The sequence below is a fragment of the Saccopteryx bilineata genome, chromosome 3 (genome assembly GCF_036850765.1).
Source record: "Saccopteryx bilineata isolate mSacBil1 chromosome 3, mSacBil1_pri_phased_curated, whole genome shotgun sequence".
Taxonomy (NCBI): Eukaryota; Metazoa; Chordata; class Mammalia; order Chiroptera; family Emballonuridae; genus Saccopteryx; species Saccopteryx bilineata.
Window position 1 is genome coordinate 158,963,911 of NC_089492.1, and position 27,908 is coordinate 158,991,818.

The following is a 27,908-nucleotide window of genomic DNA, read 5'->3' on the forward strand; positions in this document are numbered from 1 at the left end:
AAAGAAAACTATAGACCAATATCCCTGATAAATTTAGATGCTAAAATTCTCAACAAAATATTAGCAAAATGAATCAAGCAATACATGAAAAAAAATCATACATCATGAACAGGTGGAATTCATTCTAGGGGGACAAGGCTGATACAATATTTCCAAATCAATCAATGTGATTCAAAACATAAACAAAAGAAAGGATAAAAATCACATGATAATATCAGTAGATGCAGAAAAAGCATTTGATAAAATCCAGCACCCATTTATGATCAAAACTCTCAGCAAAGTGGGGATACAGACATCATATCTCAACATGATAAAGGCCATCTATGACAAACTCAAAGCCAACATCATAATCAATGGGCAAAAATAAAAATAAATCCCTTTAAGATCGGGAACAAGAAAGGGATGCCCTCTTTCACCACTCTTATTCAACATAGTTCTCAAAGTCCTAGCCACAGCAACCAAACAAATAAAAGAGATAAAAGATATCCAAATTGGAAAAGAAGTAAAACTATCATTATTTGCTGACAATATGATATTGTACATAGAAAACCCTATAGTCTCAGTAAAAAAACTACTGGGCCTGATAAATGAATTCAGCAAGGTGGCGGGATATAAAATCAATATTCAGAAATCAGTGGCATTTTTATACACCAACAATGAACTGTCTGAAAGAGAAATTAAAAAAACAATCCCCTTCACTATTGCAACAAAAAATATAAAGCACCTAGGAGTAAATTTAACCAAAGAGGTTAAAGACTTGTACTCGGAAAATTATAAAACATTGATAAAAAAAAAATCAAGATAGATACAAACAAGTGGAAGCATATACTGTGTTCATGGATAGGAAGAATAAACATCATTAAAATATCTAGAGTACCCAAAGCAATCTATAAATTCAATGCAGTTACTATTAAAATACCAATGATATACTTCAAAGATATAGAACAAATATTCCAAAAATGTATATGGAACCAAAAAGAAAACCCCACGAATAACCACAGCAATCCTGAAAAAGAAAAATAAAGTGAGGGGTATCACACTTTTTGATATCAAGTTATACTACAAGGTCATTGTACTCAAAACAGCTTGGTACTGGCATAAGAACACGCATACAGAACAATGGAACAAAACAAAGAACCCCAAAATAAACCCACAGCTCTATGGACAATTGATATTTGACAAAGGAGATAAAAGCATACAATGGAGTAAAGACAGTCTCTTTGACAAATGGTGTTGGGAAAATTGGACAGGTAGCTGCAAAAAAATAAAACTAGACCATCAACTTACACCATTCACAAAAATAAAATCAAAATGGATTAAAAAAAGACTTAAATGTAAGTCCTGAAACCATAAACATCTTGGAAGAAAATGTAGGCATTAAACTCTCCAATATCTCTCGTAGCAATATTTTTTGCTGATTTATCTCCACGGGCAAGTAAAATAAAGGACAGGATGAACAAGTGAGACCATATGAAACTAAAAAGCTTTTGCACAGCAAAAGAAACAATTAACAAAATAAAAAGACAACCCACTCAATGGGAGAATATATTTGCCAATAAGTCTGATAAAGGGTTAATAACCAAAATTTATGAAGAACTTGTAAAACTCAACACCAGGAAGGTAAACAATCCAATCAAAAATGGGCAAAAAAAAAAAAAAAAAAAAGAAATGAATAGATACTTCTCCAAGGAAGACATACAGATGGTCAATAGGCAGATGAAAAAATGTTCAACAGCACTAATCATTAGAGAAATGCAAATTATAACCACAATGAGATACCACCTCACACCTGTCGGAATGGCGTTTATTAACAAAGCAACACATAATAACTGCTGGAGAGGGTGTGGAGAAAAGGGAACCCTCTTGCATTGCTGGTGGGAATTCAGACTTGTGCAGTCACTGTGGAAAACAATATGAAGATTCCTCAAAAAATTAAAAATTTAACTGCCTTTTGAACCAGTTATTCCACTTTTAGGAATATATCCTTTGAATACCAAATCACTGATTCAAAAAAGAAATGCAGCCCCATGTTTATTGCAACATTGTTTACATTACCCAAGATCTGGAGACAGCCCAAGTGTCTGTCAGTGGACGAGTGGATTAAAAAGCAGTGGTATATATATGCAATGGGATAATATGTGGCCATGAGGAAGAAGGAAATTTTACCTTTTGCGACAACATGAATGGACCTGGAAACTATCATGCTAAATGAAATAAGCCAGGCAGAGAAAGAAAAATATCATATGACCTCATTCATTTGAGGAATCCAATGAACAATGTGAACTGAGCAAAAGAACAGAGGGAGAGCGGTCAGAGGGAAAGTAGAAGCGGAGATGGGATCAGAGAAGGGTAACAGATGAATGAAATTATATATACATAGCACAGCATTATAGGGAATAGGACAGCAAGTCCTGGAGGAAAGGGTGAAGGCACTGGGGAGAGGGGGTCTGGGGGGGGCGAGGAGAATAAAGGGGTGGGGTGGTGATATATTCAGTTGGACACTTGAATCTATGTAAACACAAATTAAAATCATAAATAAAATAAAAATAAATTACTGTGACAAAATACAGAGGACTTGGAAACTGCAGCATTTGTAACTATGTTATCTGATGCATCAAATCTAATGAATTTAAATTGTATCCAATAATAGTAAGATATTTTCATGTTACCAAAACATTCAAGTAATAATTTTAGATTTAGAATCCATTGAGGGGGAAACTTCTGAAATTTTGTCAAACCATCTATACAGAATAATAAATGAAACCATCTATACAGAATAATAAATGAAAACAATTTGAAATCCAAAGTTGTTGCAATAACGGCTGATAATACAAATACAAATTTTGTGGGTGAAAATGCAATGGAGTGAATAATGTGTATGTAAAATTACAAGAGTTACTCCAAAAGAAAATACTACAAATAGGTTGTAATGCACATATTTTGTCAAATGCAATCAACACAGCGTCATGTGCCATGCCAATTGATGTAGAATAACTACAATTTATATGTATTTTAGTCATTTTACCATTTGTGTTGCTACTTTAAAACAGTTTTGTGAAGAAGTAAATGTTGAACACAAAAACTTTTAGGATATTCAAAAGTTAGAAGGCTTGCTCTAACACCTGCTATAGAGAGTGTTCTACAATTATTTGAACCTCTCCATTTATATTTTTTAAGTTTAGACAAATATCCTAAAATCCTGGAATTGTTTTTTAATAATAAAATATCTGAGATATTAATGTATTATGTACATAATCAAGCATCTATTTTTCACAAAATGATTCAAAAGATTGAAGGTGAACACATTTCAGCTACGGAAGTTAGTCTCATTTTGAATGACTTTATCTTTCAATATAAATCTGGTTTTGAAGAAAAATTTCTTCCCATAATTGTAAAAATAAAATTATCAGAATTAGAGGAATCAAATCCAGGCATTACAGAAAAGTTTATCAAAGAAGTGCAGAATTTTTACCAGACATGTTTTCAATATATCAAAGAATGGTGTGAAACAAACATCATGGGAAATAACAGTTTTCAATGGTGTTGTTTTTACTTCATCGCAAGTATATTGGACAGATATTGAATCTTGTCTTGAGTTTTTATCTAAAGAAATGCCAGCCATCAAAATAGACAATTGTCTCTTTGAAGAAATTAGAAGACTGAATGTACACTTAAATTCTGAAAAATGAATACAATGGGAAAACGAACACGTCAAAATTGATAAAAGATGGGTGGAAATATTCAGCTATTTCAAAAATGAACATATTCCATGTGAAAATTTACTTATTCTTGTTCAATTTACATTGTGCTGCCCTGGAACTAATGCAGCAATTGAAAGAGTTTTTTCAATTGCTAATGATTTTTGGACAAGTGAGAAATCAAGATTGAATGTTGATACTCTAGCTGCAGCACCTTGCCATAAAATTAAATATGAAGAAATTTCTTGTTCAGATATTTCCAATACATTGTTACAAGATGACACATTGACAAAAAATATTGATTCAATGGAAAAGTACTCATTTAGATAATCTTACAATTATTAAAAATTAATAAGCATATAAGCATAATTACAATATAAAAATATTACAAATGATTTTATTATGCATTTATCATATTATAGTGTATTATTGTTGCAATGAATAAAATGTTTCTTTTATTTACAATATTGTTTTCTTCAATTTATTTTTGTCCTCCTTTTCATTGTAAAAAAGTTGGTCACCTTATATATCAGTAGCCAGCATTTTGCTCTTTTTTTTTTTTGACAGAGACAGAGAATCAGAGAGCGGGATAGATAGGGACAGACAGACAGGAACAGAGAGAGATGAGAAGCATCAATCATCAGTTTTTTGTTGTGGCACTTTAGTTGTTCATTGATTGCTTTGTCATATGTGCCTTGACCGTGGGGCTACAGCAGACCGAGTAACCCCTTGCTCAAGCCAGTGACCTTGGGTCTAAGCTGGTGAGCTTTGCTCAAACTAGATGAACCCACGCTCAAGCTGGAGACCTCGGGGTCTCGAACCAGGGTCCTCCGCATCCCAGTCTGATGCTCTATCCACTGTGCCATCACCTGGTCAGGCAGCATTTTTCTCTTTTAGTCTACTATGACCAACAGCTCATATTACTTCAACTGGCTCATTTACCATAAAGAATTATGATACCCACATCAGAGAGATAAACTAAGATGTAAAAAAATTACAAACAACTAGTTACAAAGGCCCTAATGAGCTTATTACTTCTGGGGATTTACCCTTGTCCTCATAATAAAATAAAGTATTTCTGTTCTCAGTGCACCATTCAAGTGGGAAGAAAGAAAGAAGGGAGGGAAGGACTAGGTAAGAATAATGAAACAAAAAGCAAATTATATAAATGAATCCTGAGGACATTCTGCTAAGGGAAATAAGCCAGTCACAAAAGGACAAATGCTGTAGTATTTTACCTGTTTGAGGTATCTAAGTAGTCAAATTCATAGACATAGAAGGTAAACCATTGCTAAGAACTGAGTGGGAGGAGAGGGAAATGGGACATTAGTGTTTAATGGGTACCGTTTCAGTTTGAGAAAATGAAAAAGTTCTGGAGATGCTGGTGCTGATGGTTGTACAACAGTGTGAACATGCTTCATGCCACTGTACTGTGTACTAAAAATGATTGAGACGATAAATTTTGTGTTTTATGCGTTTACCAGTGTTTAAAAATATTTAAAGAGCAAGTATTAAATAAAATAAACAGTGGCTAGATGTTGAGTCAGGAGTTGAGAAATATATAACACTAGATCACCTTGGAACATAAATTCTAAAAGCCCAGAATGTGCCTTTTATTGTATAAGTTCCCATCAAACACTCCACACCATCCACAATGTGTGAGGAAGAGCCCAGACCTGCCTGATCCTGTCCCCCCAATACATTCTGCTCCTCCCTCCATACTGGGATTATAGATCACCCATCTCACCTCCTCACTCCCCTAGGCCTTGCCTTCATCTCCTGTCCTTCCCACAGGCTAATGCCCTTTCAGCCCCTGTTGACTATTAAGCTATGCCTTAGTCTGTTTAAACTGTTAGAACAAAATACTATAGACTGGGTGGCTCATTAAACTTGAAAATTTATTTCTCTCAGTTTTGGAAGCTGGAAGTTTAACATCAGGAAGCCAGCATGGTCAGATGAGGGTCCTCTTTCTGGTGGTAGCTTCTCACTGTGTCCTCACATGGTAAAAGGGACTAGGAAACTAGCTCTTTGGGGTCTCCTTTTGTGAAGTCTCCTCCTTTAATACCTGATCACCCCCGAAAGGCCGCACATCCTAATACCATGACATTGGGTGTTAGGATGTTAACATGTGAATTTGGTTGGACGTAAATATTCTAACCATAGCAGGCCAATTATTTTTCTTAATCCCTTCACTTTTTTTATCCAGCCTTATAACACCCCTCCCCTCTGACAGCTGTCAGGTTTTTCTCTGTGTCTTTGAGTCTGTTTCTATTTTGTTTATTTTGTTCATTTGATTCCACATATAAGTAATATAATATGGTATATTTTTTCTCTCACTGGATTATTTCACTTAGCATAATACTCTCCAGGTCCATCCATGCTGTTGCAAAACATAAGATTTCCTTCTATTTTACAGTTGAGTAGTATTCCATTGTCTAAGTGTATCACAGCTTTTTTATTCACTCATTAACTTATGGACACTTGGGCTGCTTTCAAATCTTGGCTATTGTAAAGAACTTGACAATGAACATAAGGATGCATATATTTTTTGAATAAGTGTTTAGGGTTTCTTCAGATAAATTCTGAGAAATGGAATCACTAGTCATAAAGCATTTCCATTTTTAATTTCTGATTCCATAGTACTTTCCAGTGGCAGCACCAATCTGCATTCCCAACAGTGCAGGAGGGGTTCCTTTTCTCCACATCCTCGCCAGCACTTGTTGTTTGTTGATTTATTGATGATAGCCATTCTGACAGGTGTGAGGTGATATCTCATTGTGGTTTTAATTTGCATTTCTTTGAAGACTAGTGATATTGAGCATTTTTTCACATGTCTACTGACTATCTGTATATCCTCTTTGGAAAAGTATTCAGGTCTGTGCCCAGTTTATTTTGTTTTTTAGTGTGCACGTGCACATGAAGGAGAGAGAGAGAGGGACAGACATGAAGCAAAAAAGATGAGAAGCATCAACTTATAGTTGCAGCACCTTAATTGTTCATTGATTGCTTTCTCATACGTGCCTTAACCAGGGGGCTCCAGCTGAGCCAGTGACTCCTTGTTCAAGTTAGCAACCTTGGGCTCAAGCCAGTGACCTTGGACTTCAAGCCATCGACCTTGGGCTCAAGCCAGTGACCTTGGACTTCAAGCCATCAACCTTTGGGCTCAAGCCAGCAGCCATGGGGTCATGTCTATGATCCCACTCTCAAGCCAGCAACCCTACACTCAAGCTGGTAAGCCCATGCTGAAGCAGAATGAGTCCGTGCTCAAGCTGGCAACCTCAGGGCTTTGAACCTGGTTCATCAGCATCCCTGGCTGATGCTCTATCCACCGCACCACCATCTGGCCAGTCTCTGCCCATTTTTTAATTGGAGTCTTTGTTCTAGATATTAACTTTTCATCAGATGTATTATTGGTAAATATGTTATCCCATTCAGTAGGTTGTCATCATTTTGTTGATGGTTTCCGTTGCTGTGAAAAAAACTTTTTGATTTGATTTAGTCCCATTTGTTTATTTTTTCTTTTGTTTCCCTTGCCCAAAGATATATGTCAGAAAAAATAGTTATGAGAAATGTCCAATACTTTACAGTGTGCTTTCTGCTAAAAATTTTTATGGTTTTACTGTTTACTTTTAAATCTTTAATTATTTTGAGTTTATTTTTATGTATGGTATAAAGAGGTGGTCTAGTTTCATTTTTTTTGCATATATCTGCCAAGTTTTTCCAACACCATTCATTGAATGAACTGTCTTTATCCCATTGTATGTTCTTGCCTTCCTTGACAAATATTAAGTTACTATAGAAGTGTGGGTTGACTTCTTGGCTCTCTATTCTGTTCCACTTATCTATATGTCTGTTTTTATGACAGTATAATGCTGTTTTTATTACTCTGGCCTCATTGTATATTTTGATATCAAGTAATGTGATGCCTCCAATTTCTTCTTTCTCAAGATTGTTGAAGCTATCTGAGGTCTTTTGTGGTTCCATATAAATTTTTGGAACATTTATTCTACTTCTGTGAAATATACCATTGGTATTTTTATAAGAACTATGTTGAATCTATAGATTGTTTTGAGTAGTATAGACATTTTAATGATGTTAATTCTTCCTATCCATAAACATGGTATAAGCTTCCAGTTATTTTTATCTTCCTCAATTTCTATCTTTTTTTCTATTTTTTTCTTTATTATTTATTAGTATTTTATAGTTTTCTGAATTCATGTCTCTTACTTTCTTGGTTAAATTTATTCTTAGGTACTTTATTATTTTTTTGATATTACAATTGTAAATGAGAATATTTTCTTAATTTCTCTTTCTGATAGTTCATTATTGGTGTATAAAAATGCCACCAATTTCTGAATCTTACTTTATATCTTGGCAGGTCTCAGTGTAGTCAACCAAACACACAATGATTGTTAGGTTATAGCTAAGCTCCTCAAGGTAAAGGTATTTGAGAGTTGTGGTAAGAATTTACAGCCAAATTTTAGTATTAAAAGTCTTTGTGACTGTTAAATCAGAAATTCATCTGTAATGAGGTTGCACTGAAAGACTACTTTGTTTTGCTTGAACTATAATGACATCATCTCAGGGCAAGAACCATGTCTCTCACATGTTGTTCAGAATTCTGGATGACATAGGCCAGCTGAAAAAATAAGTAAATTATAATTTATTTTGGTTTGAAAGATAAAGTCTTTCAAAGGATGACGCTCTCTAAGAGGGTGATTAATGGGCAATTCCAATGTTGCCACTCTTGGTCCTACTGATCTAGGTGACCTTTAATTTGCTTCCAGTATCAACTTACTAAGACTGTGGTCATAGCTATTTATTTGCATAAGAGGAATGAGAAGTGCTCATAAACATAACAAATATCTCCTGAGTACTAGGGCCCCATGGACACTGGTCAGGCATAAAAACTGCCATTATTTTTGCCAGCCCTCTCCAAGCCTACAGACTGCCTTCCTGCTATCTTTCGCAGCACAAGTGCCACACCATGTGCTAACTTCCTGACATCTGAACTACAACTCTACAGCTTCTTCTATCTCATTTCTCAGGGGATCAATATTAAATCTAATCCATGTTCAGCAAATGTTCATTAGTGTTCAGAGCCAATTAGTTAATAAGGGTTTCTGGAGAGGTTATATCTTTTTCTAAAGAAGTATCTCTGATCAAAATGAGCGAACAGCACAGTCCCTCTCACAAAGTACACAATGCTAAACCTCAAGCAGATGGCATGAATGCAATGCATCCTGTCCAACTGTGAGCCACTTCATGAGGACAAACTCTCCATTATGGGGTGAAAAACCCTACATGGACCTCCCAGTTGCCATCTGTGAAGTCACAAGGAGTGTGCTTTGGCAGCTGAGCTGGAGAAGGTGGTGGAAACCTTTTGGGTGGCATGTGATATCTCACTTTTTTCCAGAACTTGGTCTTTGCACATGATGATTCCTCTGTGAAGTCCCCACTCCACTGGATGGACCCATGTTTCTGTCTGATGTACTGGATTGACTCTGGCATGGCTGTATAGTTCTTGACTTTCTCTACCTCAATCAGAATGACCTTCATCCCATCCTGAATGAGAGCATTGTAGACTGCAATTTGGTCTTCTGGTATGTTCCTTAATAGGTCAAATTCAAACAATTCTGGAACTATGATGATGATCAGTCTCCTGCACAGTTTGATGTTCTCATCGATGACATTAGCCATAGCTGCAAATAAAGAAAGAAGATGCAGAAGATCTCTGATTAAAACAACACAGGCCTTAATGTTCTTGAGAACATTATAAATGGGCACTAAGAAGAAACTTTAAAACAAACATGACTTAGACCTGACCAAGTTGTGGCACAGTGGATAGAGCATCAACCTGGGACACTAAGGACCCAGGTTCAAAACCCTGAACTTAAGCTGGCTTAAGTGTGGGATCCCCAGATGGAATGTGAGGTCTCTGGTTTAAGCAAGGGATTATAGACATGACCCCATAGTCACTGGCTTAAGGCCAAGGTCTCTGGCTTGAAGACCAAGGTTGCTGGGTTGAGCAAGGGGTCAATTGCTTAGCTGGAGCTCCCTGGTCAAGGCACATATGAGAAAGCAATTAATGAACAGCTAAGGTGCCACAACTATAGGTTGATGCTTCTCATTTCTCTCCCTTCCTGCCTCTCTCTCTCTCTTTCTCTCCCTCTCTCCCTCCTTCCCTCCCTCCCTCCCTCCCTCCCTCCCTCTCTCTCTCCTTCCCTTCCTCTCTTCTCCCTTTCACTAACAAACAACAAACAAATATGACTTAGAAATGGATTAACAATTTTTTTAACATTTATCTTCTCTTCTGTAAAAACATCCTAATTTTTTATAAAAAAATTAGTCCTTTATTTTCATGAATCACATGTTTTGATAGTTGTTGGTATATCACTTTCCTCAGCCTAATGCTCCCTCTACAGACCGTGAACTTCTCAGAACGAAGATCTTATCATACCCTGCTTTGTATCCCCAGACTTAGCCGAAGGTCCGGAATAAGATAATGAATGTATTTTTTTTTAAATAAATAGATTTAAAAAAAATTTTTTTTAATGTAGTTAGCTCAAATGTATTCATCTATATTTGTGTTTTCCTCTTGTGCTTTATAGCTATTTAAATGACTAGGATTTATAGGACTTACTTGAAACCAATTAACATACCCAATGATTTCTTGGAACAGGGAAGAGTTCTTGAAATATTTAGCTGTGAGAAAACCTGGTCTTTTTTAGAAATAAAGATCAAGTTTTATATTTTCCTTATACTTAATATATAAGACTAGAGAACAACATCCCCAAAAGCATGCTCTCTCTAGAGCACAACCAGGCCTCTCTCCCTTAGGCATGTGTCTCTGCTTTCTTTCTCCTAAACTCTAAGGGTTCTCATAAGATTTGCAACTAGGGGAGCAGCAGGCAGTGGCAGCTCATGCCAGGCTAACCTCCTGAACCTATCTGCAAGGCACCCTTTTCCTCTGACTTTCTACTAAGTTAAAAGCAGACCACCTTGGCTCACTTCTATCACTGTTACTTTTAATTGCTCAGTGAGTCCATGAAGCTCAGCATGGCTCTCGTCTTTCCTATTACATTTCTAGAGAACCAAAGCAGCCCTGCCCAGGCTCTTTCCTGTTGCTTCTAGACAAAACCTTTCCTTCATTGCACTGTCCCCAGCTATAATAAACATACTTTCAAAATCACTTGGACTCACGCTAAGAAATCATTCCTGAATGAAGTCAAGAATCCACACGCTATAAGCTGGCCCAAAGCAGACCCTTTCTGGGCTCAGAATCTGTTTGATAATAGTTTTGATTTATTTTAATGTTCTATAACATTACCCTGCACATAGCAAGCATTTAATAATTACTTTTTGAATCAGTAAATGAGTAAGTATTGTTATAATTATGAAATCGGAGCTCTTCTACATGATTATAATGACACTGGACTAAATTTTCATTTCTTCATAGAGGATGAAGTCATAACTAGAAAAGTTGTAGTACTCTCACTGAGGTTATGAGTAGCCTATAAATCCAAAGTAGTTAGAAACCTTTTAAAACAACCCAGAATAAGCCATTTACCAAATGCTATAAATTAGTAATCTTGGTTTCCCAGTGACTAGAAAATAGTTTATTTCAAATTCCATATAACCTTCAAAGAGAGAAACACTCATCCCTTGAATATTTAATATGTACTGAGCTCTTACTGGTCCCTATTCAAGTTTAAACTCTCTTAATTCTTTCCACCAAGTCAGGGAAGCATTCTTATCCCCACTTGAAAGATGAGACCACTAAGATTCAAAGATGTTAACTGAAATGCCCAAAGCTATTAAATTAAAGAAGTAAATATGTATTTTATTTAGATAGGAAAGGATTAGGGGATTGAGATTTAGAAAATCAGCTTTAAACATGAGTTGATTTACATATTCAAACTGACAGAAAATATTCAGCAGTTAGGCTCAAGAACATCAGGGCAAGTGACCACTTTCAGTCTCTTGGTCAAAGTTATGTCATTCTCCACCTATTCATATGAATGGCTTAACTATGTTCTTGCTCAAAGTGAGAGTCACATTATATCAGCTAGGATACCAGTTATTCTGTTGTAGGAGTGAGCTTAATGAGAGACGAGAACATGGTTCTAAGCTCCTCAGCTTAGGGGTTAAAGGCTGGGGAGGTAAAAGACTTCTTTTGGTTCAGTGGGAAAGGCAAGCAGTGGCCCCACAAGTTATAAAGTGAAGAATGAAGTGTCATTTATATTTTTACATTATTAGTTGTTTTTCTACTGCTCTTAAAACATACCTTGTCCAGGAAATTCATCCCTGCCAAATATAAACAACTTATATCCACACTGCCTCTCCAGCACCTCAGGCAGAACCTTCAGAACCAGTGTGTCCACATTACATTTCTGGTGTTCTCGTTGAAGCTTGGGGTACAAGATGTATGCATCATACAGCTTTCCATCTGAAAAGGAAATGGATGAAGAAAGAGCTGTCATCAAAGTCACTTTGACAGGTCCTGTGTAACAGCATACAGTCCTAACTGTACAAGGCAAAATAGGCCAAATCTCACAATAAACCTACCAGTGAATTCCATCACTGAAATTTCACACTGATCTGTAAAAAGACCAAGCATCTGAGCAGACTCTAAGAACTGGCTGTGCTGTGCTGGGAGGTAAAATACAGTGAGGCCACAGGTATCACCCTACCTGACTTCAAATTATGCTACAGAACCACAATAATCAAAACAGCATGGTACTGGCAGAAAATCAGGAACACAGATCAATGGAACAGAACTGAGAACCCAGAAATAAAACCACATATATATGAAGAAATGATTTTTAACAAAGGAGCCAAAAACACAATGGAGAAAGAAAGCTTCTTCAATAAATGGTGCTAGGAAAATTGGAAACCTACATGCAAAAGAATGAAACATGACTACAATTTGTCTCCCTGCACAAAAATTAATTTAAAATGGATCAGAAATCTAAATATAAGATCTGAAACAATAAATTTAGTACCTATGCAAACATAGGTACTAAACTCATGGAACTTAGCCACAGAGAACAATTTATAAATTTGATCCCAAAGGCAAGGGAAGGAAAAGCAACAATAAATGAATGGGACTATCTCAAACTAAAAAGCTTCTGCACAGCAAAAGAAACAGACAACAAAACAAATATTCAGCCAACCAAATGGGAGATGATATTTACAAAGAACTGTTTCAATAAGGGGTTAATATCCAAAATATATAAAGAACTCACAAATCTCAACAACAAACAAGCAAACAATCCAATTAAAAAAATGGGGACAGGACCCAAATAGACACTTCACCCAAGAGGACATACAAATGGCCAATAGATATATGAAAAGATGCTCATCTTCACTAGCTATTAGAGAAATGCAAATCAAAACTACAATGAGCTACCACCTCACACGTGTTAGATTAGCTATTATCAACAAGACAGGTAATAACAAATGTTGGAGAGGTTGTGAAGAAAAAGGAACCCTCATTCACTGTTGGTAGGAATGGAAATTAATACAAATATTATGGAAGAAAGTATGGTGGTTCCTTAAAAAATTAAGACTAGAACTACCATATGACTCAGAAATTCTTCTATTGAGTATCTACCCCTAAAATTCAAAAACATTGGTATGTAAAGACACATGCACGCCCATGTTATGTTCACTGCAGCATTGTTCACAGTGGCCAAGACATGGAAACCACCAAAAAGCCCTTCAATAGAAGATTGGATAAATAAGGTATAGTACATATATATAATGGAATACTATTCAGCCATAAGAAATGATGACATAGTGCAATTTACAACAACATGGATGGACCTTGAGAACATTATACTGAGTGAAATAAGTAAATCAGAAAAAGCTGAGAAATGTATGATTTCACACATAGATGGAATATAAAACTGAAACTCATGTCTCAGTGAAGTGGTTACCAGGAGGAAGGGGACATGGAGAAAGGGGAGTGGGTGGTGGGTGGGAAGGGTGATTTGACTTTGGGTGCTGTGTATACAACATAATCAACAGTTCAAATGCTATAGAAATGTTTATCTGAAACCTATGTACTTTTATTGATAAATCTCACACTGTTAAATTTAACATTTTTGTTGGGCAGATAAAATATATTATGCTCACTTTGTTAAAGGTGGCACTGCCCACTTAGAAGCCCGTTGCCCAGGTGATTGCTTGGGATGAGTGTGATTATGTTAATATGTGTTGGGGGAGGGCTTTCACGCCAAAAGGTTTTAAAAGGAAGAGAGATCGTGTTGTTTCGGGGAGAAGAGGGATTACCTTCTAGGAGGAGCCCATGCTAGAGGAGAGCAGAGAAAGGCCATGTGGAGGAGAGGAGAGGCAGCCAAGATGGCAGAGTGCTGAAGGAGAAGCCAGTTTGTACAGAGTTAGTGCAGAGAGAAGGAGATGGGGTACAGAGGTGAATAAGGCTAGTGAGCTAGAAACCTTTGATTCTAGGAAACTCAGATAAGTAAGTAGCTTTGTGAGCACTGAATGAGTGGGTTTTGGAGCCCAGTGTGTGTTTTTACTTGCCCGCTGGGTGCAAGCTAGGATTAAAGGTGATGGCCCATCAGTTCTTGGCTCCATTGTTTCATTACCGAATCTAATGTGAACCTGAATGGGCCAGACGGCTGTGATGGTGGCCGTGGCTACTAGCCCTACATTTCTAAATAAAAATTTAAAATAAATTAATGTCATACACTTGACTTTATAAAGTCAGAGGATTATGTATATTATAATACACACACATACATAAATATACACACACAAACACAAAGATATTTTTTAAAAGATTTCACAAAATCCTTATATTTTGAAACTTTGGAGGAAAAAAAAATTAAATTTTCCCAATTAAAAGAATGATAATATTTATCCTTTTATAACAAAGTTTGGTTGGTTCCGTACTCTATCCTCAGCATAATGGTGACCCCTCCCCACAGCAAATGCAGTATTTCCTGGTCTCTCAACTACAACAAATGCCAGGTTTATTGACATCACTGTTCCAAGCCCTGCCAGGTGTCTCTCTTCTCTCAATCTATTTATCTTTTTCCCCCAGTTTCTCTGATGAAATAGAGAGAGAGAGAGAAGGAAGAAAGGGAAGAAGGAAAGAGAGAAAAGAAGGAAGGGTAAAAAAGGAAAGTAAAGTAAAGGAAAAGGGAACTAAAAAATCATTTTTACTAAGTGAAGTCTCCTTTTTATTAAGTGATAGTGCTTCACATTCACTTTTTAGGAGAGGCATTTCAGGACACAGGTAACTTTTTTTGTGCAATGTGCAAACTCAGAGACAGAAGAAAATCTCACACCTTTTAAAACCTGAAAATATAAGCCTGCTCTCAATTTTTTTGCTCATTTTTTTTTCTGACTAAGATTTTGAGTAGAAATATATCTTCCTGACTTGTTCTCAAAATGCAATGGGGTTTCATCACTTTCAAAAGAGCATTTCATAAAACTGACCAGTATAGCAAAAGACCAGGCTTCATTCATTTTGCTTTTTGTTTCAGCTGGATAATTCTGAAGGGCCCTCTTATACCACTGCACACCAGCATTTCATGGCTTTGCCTCTCACAGTCAACGGTGGGGGTTACATTTGTATTCTCAGATTAGGAGTAAGGGTGCGGAAAATTTCAACAGTCTCCCAGCTGGTAAGTGCACAATTTTGATTCAAGCCCAGCTCAACTGCTCCATCTGGTGCAGCTGAGATGACAATTGGAATCAGGAAGCTTCACAAAACTTATCCCTGTTAGTCCTGGGCATCTGTGTCAGACTGTATTTTTCATAAATCGCTGTCCAACAATATTTCTGGTCCTGAGTTTTCTTTCAGAACTTTGTCACAGCCCAAAAAGAGGTGGAATCTGTTTTCACTCCCTTCAAATTGGGTAGGACTCCGTAGCTGCCTTGACAGAGAGAATGCAATAGAATCAATACTGGAAATCCAGAATCTTAGTCATAAAGTAAAATATGGCTTTTCCCTGGCTCTCCTGCTCTGGAAACACTGGCCATTGGAAGCCAGAAACCATGTTGTGAGGAAGCCCAACATAGGCACAGAAAGACACTGCTTGGAAAGGCCCTTGTGAAGAGGAGCTGAGGCCACCACCTTAAAACCACAATCAACTTCCAGTTCTCTGGCTCAGACCCCAGACATCATGGAGTTAAGACAGGCCATTCTCATGGAGTGTCCCTACATTCCTGATCCACAGAATCTACAGGCAAAATAAATGATTGTTTTGTTTCATTAAGTTTTGAGGTCATCTGTTTCTCAACCGTGGTAACTACAATAGCAATTGAGCAAATAATAATAAATAGAAACAGATAACAATGAGTTGGACGCACCCAACTGTTTATTTCATCAAGGAAATTGTAAAAGTGTAGACCTACTGGAAAGTTTTCTGAGTAAACTGGGCCAGCCAGCAGATGCTCACAGCTCACCTCTAGAGAGTGGTGGGTCACAGTTTATTCAGGTTCTGATTACATTTCTTTCATTTTCTAAGGAGTTTCAACCTTATTTTTGATGTTAAAGTATCAGTATATGCTCTTATTGGCTGTTGGTAATAATACAAAAATGTATTTACATAAATTAATGTTTATGGAAGATTGCATACAAATTATTCAATTCCCTAATTTTTTTTTCAGTGAGAGTAGGGGAGAGACAGAGACAGACTTTTGCACGTGCCCTTACTGGGATCCACCTGGCAACCCCCATCTGGGGCAGATGCTCCGCCTATCTGAGGCCATGCTAGCAACTGAGTTATTTTTAGTGCCTGAGGCAGAGGTTCAATGGGGCCATCCTCAGCACCCAGGCTGACAGACTCAAATCAATTGAGCCGTGGCTGTGGGGAGGGAAGAGAGAGAGAGATAAAGGGAGGGTCAGAAGGGAAAAGCAGATGGGTGCCTCTCCTGTGTGCTCTGACTGGGAATTGAACCTAGGACTTCCACATGCCAGGTTGACACTCTACCACTGAGCCAACCAGCCAGGGCCCAATTTTCTAAATTTTAAATCTGATCAAAGTGGACCAGTGGAAAAAATCAGACAATTAATTTGGCCTTCATGTAAGTGCTTTTACTGAATAGCATGAGATTTGGTACTATAGCTCTAACGTGAACAGAAGACACTAGAAGAAAGGCCACATAAAATCTATTACATGTTTCTGCACACAGTGTTCACTGCATCACATCTTTGAAAAATGACAATTCCTTAGAAAAAATAAAAATGTTTCTCGAAAAATTGTCCTGAAAAAAGGCCATGTGCTTTCAGCGGCAACTGAAAGGTTTCTGTGAACAGTACACAGTGAATCATGTGATTATTTTTGCTTTTGCTTCTAAGGCAAGCTCACCTTAACAACCTGTCCGAAATTTGGTCATGAATGCTACCCTAGCTTTATTTTACCATTCTTCTTTTGTTTGCCTGCATTCACTGTACTTATTTTGCCTTGTTTCTAATTGTTCTGTTCTACTTTCCCCACATTATATTAAATATATATTAACTCTATGATATGCAGGGTGGAGCAAAGGTAGATTTATGGTTGTGAGTACACAAAACACAGAGTTTATTCTTGAATTATTTGTTAATTATTATAATTTTTTCATATGAATATATATATATTGAACTTTTCCCACCTTATATGGAATAAGGTGAAGCATATACACATCACTTTAAAAGATTTGTAAATTGATACTCATATTTTTGTACACATATGCACACCTGGCAAGATAATTTTTAAAGCATCTCCTGTGACTTAATAGAGAATATAAAGAATTCATGAGCTTTATCTAAGCCTACTGATAATTCTTAATAAAACTGAGTTAAACACATGTAACTATTAATCACATATAAAGGCTGACTAATCTATGAAATAAATACTTTATCACAAAAAGGACACAATTTCTCTTACTTCCTCATTTGTGTGTGCCATCCATCACTCCACATGTCCCTAAATAACCAGAAACTGTCTTTCAGGAAGGCAAAGCTGGAAGCAGCATCTGAGACTCATCTTTAAGTGCCATCACTAGCTCACTGGTAAAGCTAACATTCCAAGGGATATTACAGGATAGTAGTTCTCATGGACTAAGCTGTCAAGAATTTAATCACAAACTGTGCATAGATTTTTTTGAATTAAAACAAAAAGAGGAAAGGGGACCACTGGCTGACTGTAGTTTCCTATCTGCAAGCCCTCAGTCCACTGGTTCTGAATTTGGGATGTTGCCCAGGCTCAGCAGAGGGTGGGGCTTCCTGAGTCTCTCCTCTGCTCAGTTCCCGACTCAGGGTGAGTCACTATTCCTTTCTTCTCTTCCTGTTAAACTTGACCTGCTAACTGGCATCTTTACCATCCACCCATTACTCATGTTCCCAGAGCTGCAGTGAGTCAGGAAGAGATAGATGTTATGGGGCCAGAATTCTGGGAACACCACCTAAGTCTATGTAGTCAGCTGTTAGTCGATAGAGTGCAGTCAAACCACTTGCATGAATAGGTCAGAAAGCACAAGTGCAGATGCACTGAAGTTTCTGCTCAGCTAGAGGCAGGCTGAAGCTCCATCACAAGCGACTACACGGAGCAGCCTTTGCATGGACCACCGCCCAACAAAAACCCATGTCCACCTGCCTGTCCCCAGCACTGGAGGGGCTTCAGGTTACCCTGGATACCAAAAGCCAAAAGTTCATAATTGAATTCTGTCATCAAAATTCAAAAAAAAGAAAGAAAAAAGTTGGTTGCTTTCTTTTGTTTCAAAGGCTCAAGGAATGAAAAATTTGAATTCTAAAATTTAATGTTGAATAAAGTCCAAGTTAAGACATCTATGTTTTATTAACCATGTGTATAACAACTCTGATCATGGATTTTATATGCAAAGCAGGCCTGTAGTGTAAAGAGTGCTCTTCTCTGAATAGGGACTCATAAAGCAAGTGCGACACTTATTTTCCCCCTATTTCTGCTCTTGTTATAAGTTCTGAACTTGAAAGGTATAAATCTCTGCATCTCTCTGCATGTGAGCTGCACAGACTTCCTTCAGCCTTCTATGAATTATAATAATTAGGGTACTTAAAAGCAGATGTTACCTTTTTCAAGGCCTTAATAGATCATATCCATTCTGAGACAGATGTAAAGGCTTGGCAAAAGTAGGATTATAGTTGTTCATATGGAAAAAATTACAATAATTAACAAATAATTTAATAATAAACTGTTTTGTCTACTCACAACCATAAATCTACCTTTGCTCCACCCTGTATATCACAGAGTTAAAACTACAATGGTGGGGAATGCGGCTTCTCAGAGTCTTGGGGTCACACTTAGGTGTTTTTCATGCTAAGTAGCAGGAGTAGGCTCCAGAAACCAAACTCTAACCAGCAGATAGAGCAGCAGTGGCAGGTGGCTTTGGCCTTCAGACAACAAGGGAGCTCTCTTGTTCCCCAGGTCTCTACTCAGTGCTTTCCTGAACTTCAACTCAGTTCCTCACATAGCCCTCTGTGAGATGGGCTCTAATCTGTCTTCCTTCCTTCCTTTTTTCCTTCCTCCCTCCCTCCCTTCTTTCCTTCCTTTTTTCCTTCTTCTTTCTCATTCCATAATTAAGATATACAATTAAATACCTTTACTCGAGTCTTTCTTTCTTCAAACTTGCGAAGGGGAGACAAATTTTTCCAGACACCGGGCATAAGGTGCTGTGGCAAGCAAAACATACATTCTGTCCCAGCATTCACTGAGTTATGGTTACATCATGGATGAAGAGCACTTTGCTTAAGGGTAAATTTTCTTTTTTTGCTTCTATCAGTGGAGGTGAGAACCATTCGAAACTGGTTGCAGGAGGACCCAGAAGACTGATTCATTCAGTACTAGCCTAAGAGCCTGATTTGACTGAATAGTGCTAGGTGGTCTTGGAAAAATCATTTCTCAGAAATATGAAAAGTTCCAAGGAGATTCTTTCCTTTTAATTTTCCAACAACATATATAAGGCAAGCTAGTAAAATATGAAGAAGAATATTTACAGTGTTCATAGGAATATGTGAGTACTAATGATGAGTCAGTTTTTAGTGTCTCCCCACACTTACCTTCTATAGTCCCAGCGGAATGGAAGGCACTTCGACACCAAAGTGCAATGTCGATCCTAAAAATGCTGTAGATGCACATGACCAACACTGCTGCACCTGTGAAGGCCAGCAGCCCTCCTATCAAGTAAGCTCCAAAATCTGGCACTGCAAATGACAGCAAAATAATATAATAATGATACAAAGTGTCAGTTACACATTTGACATATACTTATCACATTACCAATGCTGAAAAAAAATATTAGATATCAATGAAAAAGGAAACTGCTTAAATATTTCTTTTTAGTTAAATAATATACACGAGAGTCAAATAATCTAGTCTGACCCATGCATTTTAGGAACAAAGTCTTCTTGGGAACCTGAGAAAGGAAATTCTGCAGAACCGCAGTGCCCAAAGGTAGATACAGGATGGTTTCAAATGTGTGAGGACTGCTGTTGAAAAACATATGGCCAAGTCCTCCTGAATCAGCACTCCAGGTTGGAAGCCTAGTACATGATTAGGAAAGTTCCCTAGGTGGTATTGACACACATTCTTGATTATAATATTGTTACAGCTGCTTTCTTCATTACTCCCAACTGAATGGCAGGAGTCGTGTCATAAAGAGCCATCAGTTGCCTCCCTTGGAAACATCTCTGTTGGCTCTACAAGACTGGCTAAGAGCCAAACTCCCACTTGAGCCTCTCTGTGCCAGAGCCTAAACTGGGTGCTTGTCTGAGCTATGTAGTCTCAGGAAGGGTGTTTATGTCTTGCTCTGCTTGTAAGCACACCACAGAGCAATTATGGAAAAAGTTGTGGGCAGGAGATGATCAAGGAGCAGAACCAGTTCCTCTGGAACTCCAATTCTGCAAAAAAAATCATGCTCCTTCTTACATAGCTGACAAGAGGAACATCACAGCTTTCTTCCTCACCAAAACCCAAACTTGTGTTGCCCAAGAAAGAGGTTCTAAGAAGGAGAGAATTAGAAAAGGAGAAGGAGGAGAGAGGAAGAGAAATCCTCTTCATTCTTAGAACCCACCACATATACCACTTCCTTCATAGATCCTCTTCATGATCCTCCAGTTGCCGCTAGAAGCTATGTTTAGGGGTGAGGAGTGGGATTCACTTTTCTTTGAATTCACAGAGCATTTACAATTTTAAAATACTCATTAAAGCGCTTACTACAACCTGCCTTATGCCACACCATGTTGCAAACATTTTGAGGCCAAAGACATCTCTAGCGATGACTGTATGTCTTCAAATACTGAACTTCAACTCAGTTCCTCACATAGCACTCTGTGAGATGGGCTCTAATCTGCACAATAAAGCACAATATCTATAGACACAATGTCTACATAGTTCTGTGCCAAAACAACATCAATCCATTAAGTCCCAGCACAGCCAAGTGGATCTGCTCTGCACTCTGGTGCTCAATCTGATTCTGACCACTTGTTTGCACCTCTAGTTTCTAACTCTTGGATGGATTCTGCCTTCCCTCCCAACCCCCATATGTCTTTGCCCCTTCCAAGTTCTTGGAACACCAATGCCACCTCTCTCTTTGGGAGGACCGATGTCTGAGAACCCTTAATGTACATTTCAGAGGTCTTGGTATTGTCAATGTCCATGATAAGGAGACCATGTTCACACAATTTGTGAGATTCAGAATCCCCTAATAAGTAGACAGCAGTGATAGCCTGAAATACTTGAATTCAGGAGAGTTGATACCTTCTTTTCTAAAAGATGATAAAATTGGAAACAGAAATGAATGAATGAGTTCAAAGGGAATATGAGCTTTGAAACTGAAGTAAGTAGAAAACTCACTGTTGAGACACCAGCAGTTTGTTGAAGGTTATGTAAGGGTAATATTAGCCATTTGGGTCCATATGGCTACCACCAGCCTTAAACTGAGATGGTATCTGAGAATAAGTGGTTAAAAGAAATTCACTGAAAGGTACATGCCATCCAAACAACTTTCTAGTGACCTTGCTTCAGATAAACTAAACAAGATTCTATCTGGATGTGTCTTCAAATGAACTGTGAAATTCAAATGGAGAAGCTGTAACCTTACCTCTGGCCCTAAGTAAACCCAGGGGCTTGGATTTAAGAGAGTAATGTTTCTAAGAACTCAGGGGAAACAAAACAAAATACACATGTCCAAAAAAAAAATACATTGCATGTGATATGTGAAATAAGCAAAGGTGAATCTGTTAAGCACAGCTTTCCTAACTGACCCACAGCAAAGAAGAAAAAACCACCCACCTCCCTCCTGCATGATCTGCAAGTATAAACTGATAACAGCATTATTTCTCTCAGCCTGGACTTTGCCTTGAAATCCTTCTGAACACAGTGCTTCCAGGTACTCAGTATCTAAAAATTAGTATTGGCATAGAAAATCTATGCTGCTCATTTTCATTCAAGGTTACTAAACAAAGAACTCAAACTTCTAAGTTGAGGCAGATTTCAATTATAACCACTTCAGGTATTATGCAATCTCTAAAGTTTCCCACGGTTAAGCTCCCTCCTTTCTCAGGAGTGGACCTAGAGTACTCTCTGTAGCAATTCTACTTCTAACGAAATACTGTAGAGGAATGCTTCTAGTGAGTACAAGCTCACACACTCAGAAATTTCCACAGCAACATTGTTTACAAATTGTCCCAAGCTGAGAACAACTCAGAGGATGACATACATAGAGTAGAATAAATAAGTTATGATTTTGTTATTCAATGGAATATGATTCAACAATAAAAATGAACTACAGCTACAGGGTACTAAGACAACAATGAACCCCATAAACCTAGGAAGCAAAACATAAAAAGAAATATACTATATATTCCAGAGGCGGATTTAACGAAGGGTGCACCGGGCATTTGCCCAGGGCCCCGACTTCTGAACGGCCCCGCAAAACCCCATCTTTACATTTTTTCTAATGACACCAAGTTTGGTTTCATATGTGCAATTTGAACATTAATAGTACATAATATTTTTTATTTATTTTTAAGGGACCCAATATTTTCTTCTGCGCCCAGGGCCTCAACTGACCTTAACCCATCTCTGTACTATTCCCTTTCATATAAAGTTTAAGTAAGTGCAGTCAGCAGCTGGAAGTACAGGGCTGCCGCGTGGAAAGGGAGAATATGGTTGGAGACGTGGAATGGCATCTGCACAGAGATGACAGTTGAAGCCATGAGACTGATGACAGAACCTCGAGAATCACCCAGATGTGTCACCAAAAGAGATAAGATTCACAGCACTGATTGGGAGGAAAATGATCAAAAATGACTTTCTATGAGAAGGGAAGAGGAAAATGGAATGTAGTGGCTGATGAGCCCAAGACTTTATCCACCTGTTGCAATCCAAAAGAGATTTCCCTGGGTCCAGGTGAGGAGAGGAAGTGCTGTGTACTCACTCACAGTTATGGCAACTGGGGACACAGTCACCTTGGCCTCCAGGTCATGGAGGTGAGGTCAGGGTCACAAGCTGCTGTGGACACATCCTTATTCAGTGTTATTCATTGGGGCACTCATGAGGTCAGAGACTTGGCAGGGGCTAAGGTACACGTGACAGCTCCATTCAGCATACACTGAACTAGTATTTTGTGTTAAGTTCTAGAAAACATTTCTGGTAGGACTTTAGCTAGATACATGCACACACAGGCTTAACTGATCATTAAGGGACACTGGAAAATTCAAGTCCTCTTTCTCTTGCATGTAGTTAGCCAAAAAGAAAAAAAAAATTAATAGAATCAAGAAAGAAAAACAGTCTTGGTAAGCCACACATCAACATTTTACAAGATGCTTCAGATGCTTCCCTTGATATGTTAGTAATTAATTTATAGCTGCTTTCTAGATGATGTTTGTATCCATCACTACCTACACTCTGGTTCTATTACCTCCTGTGGGTAATCATGCTCTGTACAATGTTAAGAAACAATTATGTATATACATTAAGTTTGAAGGCCTTCTTCTCAAGTATCAGAATTCAGCCTTTATAGATAATTTTACAAAGTTATATGATAAAAATATACATAAATATTTTATTTTCGCATCCTATTATTTATAACAAAAAAAACCTCTAAAAGTTGAAGATGACTATCACATGCTTATAAATGTTGAGCAATTGGGTTTTATTTAAGAGGAACAGTTCTGTTTTCTAGAATTTTGATGCATAGAACCTCAATGTATATAAATATGGCACTTTAAAAGATTAGTACATTGCAGTCACAGCCTCACTGCAGTGTCGTCAGACATTACATCAGCTCTTGCCCAGATTTCATATTCAGTTTGTCTGTTTATTACCACTCTGTTGCCTCACACCAAACATTTATTACTATTTGCCTTTCATATGCATTTCCCTGCCATCGTTTTAGAACATTCTGAACAGTATTTAACCACAGGAACATTACCTGGGGGTTTTAACATAAAGTATGCTGCAGACATGCCAGCATGGCATGTAAAAGGATGGCCATAATCTTCTTTTTTCACTTCTAAAAAGGTTATGTTCACTGTGTAAAAATTATGTTCCTGAAAAGAAACCTGGGTTCTGTAAAAGAAAAGAGCCAATCATTAATACATAAGTCATATTTTACCCAACATATTCTATATGCTTTAGTCTAGGGGATGATTTTACCCTATTCACTGAGTAGTTCAATGAGGTATGTAGTTCAAAATTTGCATTATCTTGGAGATAGTGTGACAAAGAGGCCTGGTTCTGTTAATCACAGATACCACCCTCAGCATTAAAGGTCTCCCTCTCCCTCTCCACTTATCCAACTCATCTACACAGCGAGGCCAACACAAGTTCTTCTGCCCTTAATTCATAGTCTTATTTTACACCACTCTATTCAGACCACCATAAATTTGATTCTTACCACTCAATCATCTAACAATTATGCACTATCTCCCCAAGAGTCCCTGAGGTGCCCCTTGTTTTGCTACTTAAGTCTTGAAGGCCCAGGGTTCATTGTATGACTGACTAGAAATGAGACCAGTAGCTGACCAGGATTAAATTTATTGCCTACAGGCCATACTTCCCATTTCACTTTATCTCAAACTAGGATATAGAAAGGATTGAGAATCTGAGCATCTCGCACTTCTTTGAATCAGTTGCTTGTTCACACATAGCAGCACTGAGAGATCTTTGAAAGACAAAGCCAAAAGGAGTGATGAGGAGGCAGTGAGAACCACCTCAAAAAAAAAAAGTTGTACTAACACCAAACCACTTAAAAAAAGAAAGTGTTGCTAGCTTTTAAAGAAGCCAGAAAAACCAAACACCTACTCAATTCCTTCTTGGATTCGTTTGGACTCTTCATAGTAAGTATCCACCAAAGTGCTACGGACCCTCCAGCATCGGAGATTTGTATTATCCTTCGTGTCTATTATGCTGCAGTTTACGATAAGGGTGGAGCCTACAAAAACCAAAGTCATAAACATTAAATAAAAATTCTACCAAAAATGACCTGATTAACAAATATACCCTGTTTTGAGCCTTGATTATCTTTCGATTAGCAAAAATACATTCCTTTCTTTATTTATTTTTTCATTTTTCTGAAGCTGGAAACAGGGAGAGACAGTCAGACAGACTCCCGCATGCGCCCGACCGGGATCCACCCGGCACACCCACCAGGGGCGAAGCTCTGCCCACCAGGGGGCAATGCTCTGCCCATCCTGGGCGTCGTCATGTTGCGACCAGAGCCACTCTAGCGCCTGGGGCAGAGGCCAAGGAGCCATCCCCAGCGCCCGGGCCATCTATGCTCCAATGGAGCCTTGGCTGCGGGAGGGGAAGAGAGAGACAGAGAGGAAAGCGCGGCAGAGGGGTGGAGAAGCAAATGGGCGCTTCTCCTGTGTGCCCTGGCCGGGAATCGAACCCGGGTCCTCCACACGCTAGGCCGACGCTCTACCGCTGAGCCAACCGGCCAGGGCCAAAAATACATTCCTGAGGTCAATGATGATCTACTTTATTGGGCAGAGATCACAAGGGACAAGGGACCTTGCAATTTTTACCATTATTCATCAATACAGATGTTAACATTATTTATGCTTGCCTGATTTTTTTATTCTTTTCCCACTGCTTTTGTTTCAAAAGTACATCATTCTGACATTAGATAAAAATCTGTCTTTATATTTTAATGTCACTTTTCTGATTTTATTTTTATATGTATTTCCTTAATTCATCAAAAATGTGTTTTGTATATGGTAGTAGGTAAAGAATAAACTACATATTCTTCAAATTTAACAAATCACATATATACTGTTTCTTCTTCCTTATACATTTTTTAAATGCCCCAAATTTCTTTTACTAAATTCCTATATCTAGCATCTGTTTTTGTTTTATGCTTCCTTAATCTATCTATATGTGAATATTAACATTTACTTAGTATAATTTTACAATCAATACACTTTAATATATAATAGAAATTATCTCTATTTCTTCTTTCAATTATTGGTTTGCTAACTCATGCCAGCGTTTTTTGACAAGAATTTTAGAAAAACTTTGTCAAGTTTCACAATTTCAGTGCAATTTAATTGATATTATTTTAAAGTTGTATGTTAGCCTGGGAGAAATAACCTACTTTTGAGTGTTCCCATTTAGTAACATGGGAAGGAAATCTCTAAAACTTGTCTTCTTCAATGTTCTGGCTTAAAATGTTGCAATTTTTAAAATGTATTTAAGCAGGTCTTTCAAATTCCCTGTTCATTTTATTCTTAATGTGTTGCTATTTTATTGTGATTATAAATGTCACTTTTTTTAAATTACATAATATGTGATTCTTTTAGGCATATAAAAATGATGTCAGCTTTGAAAGTTCATTTTATATTGAAATAACTTACTGAAAAATTGCTAGTGATTATGGTTTTCTAGAGAATTTTCTTAGTTATTTCCAAATAAATATCCATCTATCACTTAAAATAGATATATGCTGACCTCCTTTTTTCAAGGTTTATATCTCTTGTCTTTTTATTGTTTAAACACATAGGCTAGAATTTTCAAAGACAAGAAGAGGGAACAAAGTTAATTAAGAGAGTTAACGAGTACACTTATCTTTTCTAGGTGTTTATAAAATCCATTAGAGAACTCACATGGTGAGTAACATTAGACAAATATCTTCTATTATGACTATTATTATTTCCTTGAAGGTTTACAAGACCTCTATTAAACTATGTATGTACAAAGCCTTTTAAACAGATTTTATCTCCTTTCTACTTGTCCCTTTATCAGCTTTCTCATTTCTTTTATATTTCAGTTTCTCCACTTTGGAGGATTATATTTGTTGGACTTTTCTATTTTCTGTCCTCAAACTTTCTATCCCAGAACCAACTCTGGAACTTATCATTTAGTAAAATCATTATTAAAATTCATTATTTTCTTCCAAGGGGTTATTTAGTTAGTTGCTCCTTTTTAAAATGATGTTAAATGATTAGTTTACATATTTAATTATTTCTACACTTCCTATTATTAGTGATGACATTTATATCTTGTTTGGAGAGGGAAAAAACCAGAAGAATGCAGGAAAAGGGGCCTGCAATGTCTGTGATCCTGCGCTCAAGCCAGTGACTTCTAGGTTTTGAACTGAGGAAGGACGGGCTCAAAGGGCTCACTGAGAAAGTTTGAAAAGTAACAAACTACAGCTGTAGACCCTTTATCAGCTCTCTGAAAAAAACTTAAAGCACCAGCAAGGAAAGTAATATATATGAACAGTCAAGGACAGACAGGCCAAATCTCCCCTCATACCTCTTCCCCTTCTGGGGACTCAAAAGTTATATAGGTCTACACACAAAGAAGTCAAAGAAATCAGGCACTTGTCACACGCCCCTTGCATGGACACTGTAAACGGTATGTAAGATGTAAAAAGTCTAACTTCAGGGAGCTCGTGCTTTGGTGCTACTAGCATCACGTGCTTTGCCAGCTATTAATAAATTCATCTTCCTCTATTAAGTTGTCTGGGTGTCTATTATACTCCTTTTGGGTGTCATTTTTCCTGCTACAGTTTGGAATTCAGCACTGGTCACCGATCATGAAGCTTGACATGCTTCCAGTGCCATTATTTGCTAAATAATCTGTAATTTGATATTGGATGAAATCTAACCAGCAAAGCAAATAATTAGAAGACATATTTGTTGTTGCTTAATTTTTAAAATTAGTTAATTTTATTTTTGTGGAGTTTATTATTGTTTTGATTTTAGTTGTA

At 37.5% G+C, this 27,908-nt stretch overlaps 1 protein-coding gene across 7 annotated transcripts in view; it reads right to left on the reverse strand.

Moving 5' to 3' along the window:
- Positions 1-4,196: 4,196 nt before the first annotated feature.
- Positions 4,197-27,908, reverse strand: part of IL1RL2 (interleukin 1 receptor like 2) — a 42,946-nt gene continuing 19,234 nt past the window's right edge. For all 7 annotated transcript variants that reach the window (XM_066267898.1, XM_066267897.1, XM_066267896.1 and 4 more), the window contains 5 exons: positions 24,998-25,127; positions 24,126-24,262; positions 19,750-19,893; positions 11,986-12,147; positions 4,197-9,400 (listed from right to left, as the gene is read on the reverse strand). In XM_066267898.1, the coding sequence (XP_066123995.1) occupies positions 8,982-9,400; positions 11,986-12,147; positions 19,750-19,893; positions 24,126-24,262; positions 24,998-25,127 (992 nt within the window). In that variant the 3' untranslated portion in view covers positions 4,197-8,981. The remainder of the gene's footprint in view (positions 9,401-11,985; positions 12,148-19,749; positions 19,894-24,125; positions 24,263-24,997; positions 25,128-27,908) is intronic.